At 38.4% G+C, this 7,046-nt stretch overlaps 2 protein-coding genes across 2 annotated transcripts in view; one reads left to right on the forward strand and one right to left on the reverse strand.

Moving 5' to 3' along the window:
- The window catches only part of LOC115921671 (MOB kinase activator 1A-like), a 35,026-nt gene extending 33,812 nt beyond the window's left edge, over positions 1-1,214 (reverse strand). The window contains exon 1 of the mRNA XM_030979467.1: positions 1,011-1,214. Within this exon, the coding sequence (XP_030835327.1) occupies positions 1,011-1,204 (194 nt within the window). The 5' untranslated portion in view covers positions 1,205-1,214. The remainder of the gene's footprint in view (positions 1-1,010) is intronic.
- A 1,952-nt stretch (positions 1,215-3,166) lies between these two features.
- On the forward strand, positions 3,167-6,461 carry LOC105439132. The gene is made up of 3 exons (XM_011667759.2): positions 3,167-3,328; positions 5,008-5,073; positions 5,937-6,461. Exons 1-3 carry the CDS (start codon positions 3,184-3,186, stop codon positions 6,041-6,043), a joined length of 318 nt encoding a protein of 105 aa, XP_011666061.1. The 5' UTR covers positions 3,167-3,183; the 3' UTR covers positions 6,044-6,461.
- Positions 6,462-7,046: the final 585 nt, after the last annotated feature.

Consider the following 7,046-nt stretch of genomic DNA (forward strand, 5'->3'; position numbering starts at 1 on the left):
TGAATAAAGATTCTGTACAGGTTTCTGCAGGCAGGAATGAGAAACTACTTGTAGGAATATTATTGAGTAATTTGAGTTTATAATCTTTACACATCAACCTTGCCTTAGGGCCTATCAATAACAAAATGTCATAAAACAATCACATGGGATATAATAAATGGCACACATAAATATGCAATAAAATCAAAAAGTACACTTGTACGTCCATCTCATGAAATACTGTAAGCCACTGCCTGCTCGAGTGTGTACACACATTTGCGTGTAATTGTTAAAGTCTATGGGGAGGCGGAATCCCTCAAAGGCATTACACGCAATGAATCACTACAGAGTAAATGAGTATCCCAGTGGCAGATTCTTGTATTCCATGATAATTCCGTACATTGGTTTTTGCATAACATTCTCAGCAAATATGATTGGAATCATTGAACGTCAAAAACTAAGTTAACCATCATGGTTGTCTCCTAGTCCGACACTAGATCTGTGTCAATTGTTAAGTATGGTTCCACTTTTAAGTTCTATTTTTTTTAACTTTTTGTTGAAACTTAAGCTAAGTTCAAGAGTAAAGATTAAAACTAAAACTAGTAAAACAAAAACTTATAAGTAAAAGACCAACCAGGCCAAGTCAGCAACTGAGCAAGTGTGTCTTCTTCATCTAGACTCTAGTACTAGATCTAGATCTAGTATGATCTTGTGCAGATTGTAAAAGTTACACTGAAAACAATGAGTCACCGTCCTTCCTTGGCCTTGCCAATTTATGATACAGCATGTGAGTAATTATAAACATCAAAACATTAGTGAATATTTTAAAATCAATTTAGTGGTCAATCTGAGACAAGGCCAAGGCTGGAACAATGTCAATGTAGCCGCGCTCCCTTTATGCGCTAGCGGCGATGGAGGACTAGCCTCCGCCTTAGCTCTGGCAGCGCAATTTGCCTGTTCAGCCTGGTCAGCCCAAAGACCCCCGTCACTTATCAACGAAATAACGTCATCATCGACGAGAGTTTACTTACAAGAAATTCATTTTCTCTGCCACTGTGATAGGTACTGAAGAACAAGAAGAGATGAATATTTGTTCATCAGCCAAAGAAGCCAAACGAAGGCACTTTTCTCCGGCTACATCACTTGACACTCCCAATAAAGATTTTTGATGTTTTTTAGAGTCTAATCCACGTCTCGCCAGTTCGCACTTATAAATCGAGATCATCCGATAAATTATGGAATGTGCGTCCGTAAGGCGTAATGCACGCGCGGTATTAAGTGGACCTGAAGTGGACCGATGAAGACTGAAGCTACCGCCCATTACTACTGTACTGTAAGCAGTTTCATTCACATTGTTATGTTTTCTCTTATCTTTTCCTCATTTTCCCTTTACTTTCTTTATCTGTTATAATGATTACAGGGCCCGGACCGGCCCTCAGGGAGAACAGTATGAATACTGATGAGGCATATTATTATTATTATTATTATTATTATTAACTTGCTTTCTGTTCATTCAGTTCTACTTTTGTATTCTTTCTTTCTTATTTCTTTCTTAGCTTTCCATTTTCTTTCCTTTTCCCTTGTTTCTTTCCATATATAAATGTTGTGATTTCAGTTACTTAATTACCACTGATCTGTCAATATATTATCATTATTATCATTATTCTTATTATTGATACTATTACATGTAATATTATTATTATTATCATTAATATCATTTTAATATTATTTTATTACAATTCTATTATTTGTATTATCGTTACTATTATTTTTATTATTTGGTTACCATCATTATTATCATTAATATTATTATTATGACGATTATTTATCTTTTTTTCTGTCTTCCTTCCTTTCTTTCTTTGTTTTTATTACTTTTTTAATAACAAAGTTTGTGTTCGCAGTCACCAACAATTCATCTTTATTATTATTTATACAACTTTATACAACAATATTTATTTTTTATTCCAAGAAGGGGTCGTTCTAGAGATGCGGTGCTTGACTTTGCGCTGCTACAAAGCTTACGATTTACAATAAACGACGATCATTCTAATCATGATTTAGGCCCTAAAGCCGCCCTAAACATAATTACGGGGTCAACAATGATAATAACAAAATGGTAAGACAGGACGGGGGGGGGGGGGAGGCGGGCATAGGCAATATGTTGTATTGTTTAGGTACCGATGAGGGGGGGGGGGGGGGGGGCTCAACAGCAATAGGAAAGAGTAATGAGGGGAGGCGGGCATAGGCAAAATTAATGTTGTATTCTTTAAATCGTAGGTACCGATGAGGGGGGGGGGGGGGGGGCTCAACAGGAATGGGAAAGAGTAATGAAACATTTTCCCACTCTTGTATTAAGTGTTATATGGCAATCAGTCAAATTTAACTGTTAACTATCAAATAGCATGAAGTCTCTTTTGTTTGTGTGTGCATGTCGGCGTGTGAGAGTTAGTAAGAGAGAGTGTGTGTGTGTGCGTGTTATATTTAAGTCGGTGCAAGCCAGAAAGGCATCAAGGGGGGGGGGGGGAGGGGGGGGGGGGAGGGGGGGGGTGTCAATATTTTCAAAGTAGTATTTTTGATCTGGAGCACACAACAATCAACAAATATCTGTAGCAAAAGAGTTTAGGAATCAAATGTCACGACTGAAAAGTTTCTGCTTGCAGATAGTTTACTGATGGGCTGCCACACACCCTAAGCATAACAAAAAAAAATGCCCCCTAAATTACAAACTAGAAAGAAACCCTTTTTTCTGCAAAAGATTGTAGGGTACCTTATCTTTTTGGGCTCAGCTCAAATGGTTCGCCGCTATATATCATTCTTGTATTGCGTTATTACGAATCAAGTAAGGGGAAAGAAATTACTGAGAAGAAGGAGAGCAGAAGCAAAAAATACAATACCACGTTCCTTCCTCTTATTTCGTTATAATTCAAAGTAAGGACAATCAGTCATACTTGACAATTATTGTTGCCAATTACTTAATTTTTTTCTCCTCTTTCTCTCCCTTTATTGATAATTAATTATATACTTTCTATAATTTTCTCCCTTTTTCATTCCTAACAAAATTATAAACAATTACAACATCTCTCAGCTATAAAAATCCATAATATACCCGTGTATTGCGGATGCCATGTTTGCGATTTTGGACTGATACCAGTTGATCATTTCAGTTGCGCGCGCGTACGTGCGCCTCTGGAACCGGAAGTAGAAATGCAACCATATAGAATGGCTTCGTTCAACCGTCCCTCAACCCCACCAAGTAATCCTGGTTCAGGAAGGCCCTGGATGGCTACGTCAAGCCCAAGAAAAGCTCTATTTCGATCGCCGGCTGCCATTGAAGATACCCAGTCTGCAGGTGAGTCATTTAACTTTCTTCTTTGAAGATAAAGCCATCTTTTTCGGCCTTGAAATTTGTAATAGTCCCATGCACTTCTGTTTATGCATGCAAGTGTCTATACATTACAAGGGCGTCGGTAAAAATTGCGCTGCCGTCAGAAAAAATGAGAAAAGAGGGAGGGGAAAATGAGAGGGAAAGAAAAGAGAGGAAAGAGAAGAGAAGAGAAGAAAAAAAAAGGAAGGAAAGAGAGGAAAGAAAGGAAAAGAAAAAAATGAGAAAAGGAAAAAAAGAACAAAAAAAAGAAGAAAAGAAACGGGTGATGAAAGAGAGGGGAGGGGTAATACTAGAGAGGAGGGTTGTTGTTGGGTGGAGTCGTCTCGTAGAGGGAGCAAGAAAGATACGCATGCCATAGATATGATTATGATGCTGTGTCGGTCAGCTGTGTCAGTATTCTTGCTCGATCCTCTTGTACTAGAAATACTGTCTAGAATCTATATCTATGCAGAAGTTTGAAGTCAGTGAGATGTATAATGTCAGTTGACCGGCAATTTGTTTTCTCCCTGCGAACTGTGACTTTTTATCCACTACTAGTCTTGATGAAATAAACCGTATAGTGATGTGGTCGAGGAAAATGACCATGTGCGCATACGCAAGTACTATCGATAGTTCCTAGGAAAAATAATTTAGCCCCCTGCCCCGGGTTTATAGGGTTTAATTTGTAGACTTTGGAACATTGGCATTAACATATTTGTCGGTAATTGGTGGCCAGTTTTGTCAGTAATCGGTGGCCTCTACACCCCGCCCCCACTGAAAAAGGTCTAGAGACACCCCTGGGTGCAGGTCACCCAGACCAAAACAAAGCCATTGGCCAATCAAATCGTTTGTTTGATATTGGGTTTATGAATTTAGATGATAATATGAAATTTGATGTTGTCATCACCTACGGCCTACCCTTGATTGAGATCCATACCCTTGCATGAATAGTGATGTAGAAAAAACCTAAAATGGTTCTTAATCGCCCATACCCACACCTGACGAATCTTGCGCACTGGCTTTGGCACCATGATGTGTCGTATACACATACTGCACATGTACTAAACAACTGGGAAAAAATTTCAAAATTATTGTTGCAATTTCATACTTTACATTTAATAGCAATTAGTGTAAAAGTGCGCGCACACAGGGAGGTCACTAAATTCAGCGAACTCGTGTGTGAGCCTTAGTATACTATAAACTAAGGCCAAATAACAAAAATGAAGTGTTTCTCGTCCCCTACCGCCTCCTTTTTTGCTGCCACCTCCCTTTTTTAAAACTATTTACTATTCAGAGGGAAAAAAATCCCCCCCCCCCCACCCAAAAGAAAAAAAAAGAAGAAGCCAGCGATATACATTTTGTTTAAATAGCTTCTAAAGTGATATAAATCATTTGTTTTGCCATACATTGCATCAGTATATATATATTCACATAGCATAATATCTGTGAATAAATAGGCTTTGCCAGCTATAATTAGCATGGCAGCCATCTTGGGAAAAAAATTGCAATATACATGTAGTAAATAGAAATGCCCTGCCTCCTTTTTAAAAGTCTGGACGAGAAACACATTATTTTTGTTATTTGGCCTAATTGAAATGGAAGTAAAAACTACCCAACAATAAGTCACCAGCAACATACTCACACTTTATTAATTCTATTTCCAGATCTACAGTTAGATAAAATGGAAGTTGAGCAGCTGACAGAGAACTGTGTGAAAAATCTACAGAAAGGTGAGTCTTGCCACTCTGATGAAAGTAGACCTTAAGATGTTTTGATAAAGCTCAAATGTACACCAGAGTTGGTATTCTGTTTTATAGTCTAGACAACTGGTTTAAATTTTCTAAAATCTTGCTCTATTAATTGCTCAGATATCTTGTAGTTGCAAACTGAATTGCTTTGTAAGTATTATTTGTGGGTATTTGCCGTATTGAACAGTGTATATTTGGTATGATGCTATAATCTTTAATTTTTCAGTCAAAGACTAGAATTCGTGACTACACTGTACATGTACCTTTAAGTAGAACCTTTATTTTCATCAAGAGTGACAGTCACATTTCATTCATTGGTTCTGTAAAAAAAACTATAAAAAAACAATAATAACAAAACTTACATTCCTAGATTAAGTACAAGAATTAAAGAGATAGATTGATATTAAAGGCATGGTATTCTAGTTTTTTTCTACTGACCCCACTTTTGATTTATGTACACTGCCATCTGCTGGTCACAATGTCCCGAGGTGTCAACAGCCATGTCCCACAATGCATCACCAACCGATGATTTGCCTGTGGTGATGCTTGAGGTACAAACCGCTCTACGTCGGCCTTCACTATTACAGCAGGGGAAGTGATGTTATTGAAATACCCTGCCTTTAAAAGTGGGACTGCACTACTTGCGCCCTCTATATACATTGTAGCCAACAATGCCTAAGTGGTCCTGTTGGTCCCCTTTTTCTTATGTCAAGTGACAGCTGATTTGATGAGATAACCACCTGCCAGTGACCACGCAGGGAAGTCCAAACTAGTGTAGATAGGCTTTAAGAAAGATTTAACATGTATTATTAACCTGTTTTCCTTACCATATTTTGAATTTACAGAGATCCACGAGCAGAGACTGAATGACCTTCGTAAGAAGATGGTTTGGCTGACGGAGACAGACTGGAAGTACAAGAGACCAGAGGAGCTGATCGGTCTAGAGAAATGAGAGCATCTTCTGTGATGTCATTGATAATGTCATTGAGGACGTCATTGACAATGTCATTCATGGTGTCATTCAAGGTGTTCTAGAGGTGAAGGTTGTTGCCCTTTCTCTTGTAGGGAGAGGGGAGGTACTGAATTGTGCAGGTGGGGGAGGGGAATGCAAAGAAAGAAGTTTGTCGCTTTGATGAGATAAAAGAGTAACCTGCCACCAGTGCTTAGTTTGAACTGCGTGGAGAAATAACTTGTCATATATGTCATTGACAATGACATTGAGGATACCCTTGAGATGATAGAAGGTCATTGTCTTTCTTTTTATGGGGTGAAGAAAGGCATAATTTAACTTTGCCAGAAATTATGCAAAGAATGTTTGCCACTCTGATCAGGAGAAAGAAGATAACTCGGCACAAAACATCATTCTAAATAGCCTGTTTATTACCTAGGGGAAATGTGGACTTTCCATGATGTCATCGATAATGTCATTCATGTTGTCTGTGATATAATTTGGAGTTTGTCAACTCTCTTCTCGGATGGGGGCGAGGGAGAGCATAGATGGATCCAGAAACGTAGATGGAGGTGTGAAATTGAAAAGAAAGCGCTTTTTTGTCTGTCATCGAAAGAAGTAGACGATTGTTTTCCATCAACCACTACCGTACATGTATTCCGAACAGCCTGCTAGTGATATAGCTTGTGCAAGGTCTATTTCATGCAGGCATGTCAATGTTCAGAGTTCAGGCAGTTTTCTAATTTCAAGATCTTTGCAGAATGGCAGTTCCTAGTACATTGGATGATCGACCTGCGTACTGGTACCTAGTATTAGAGAGGCTGAGAAACGTTTGGAAGTGAAGTCCAAGATGAATAGTAGTTATGTTTCATTTAGAATAGAATTGACTTGGGAAGATTTAGCCGGTCCATGTTCTAGTGGGACTATCAACCTTCAGTCAACTCTAATTTTTGATTCAATTTGTTACGATGCTCTGATTGATGCTCTAAACGTCTAGTACAGATAT

Source organism: Strongylocentrotus purpuratus, unplaced genomic scaffold (assembly GCF_000002235.5).
Source record: "Strongylocentrotus purpuratus isolate Spur 01 unplaced genomic scaffold, Spur_5.0 spur5_scaffold_10, whole genome shotgun sequence".
Lineage (NCBI taxonomy): Eukaryota > Metazoa > Echinodermata > Echinoidea > Camarodonta > Strongylocentrotidae > Strongylocentrotus > Strongylocentrotus purpuratus.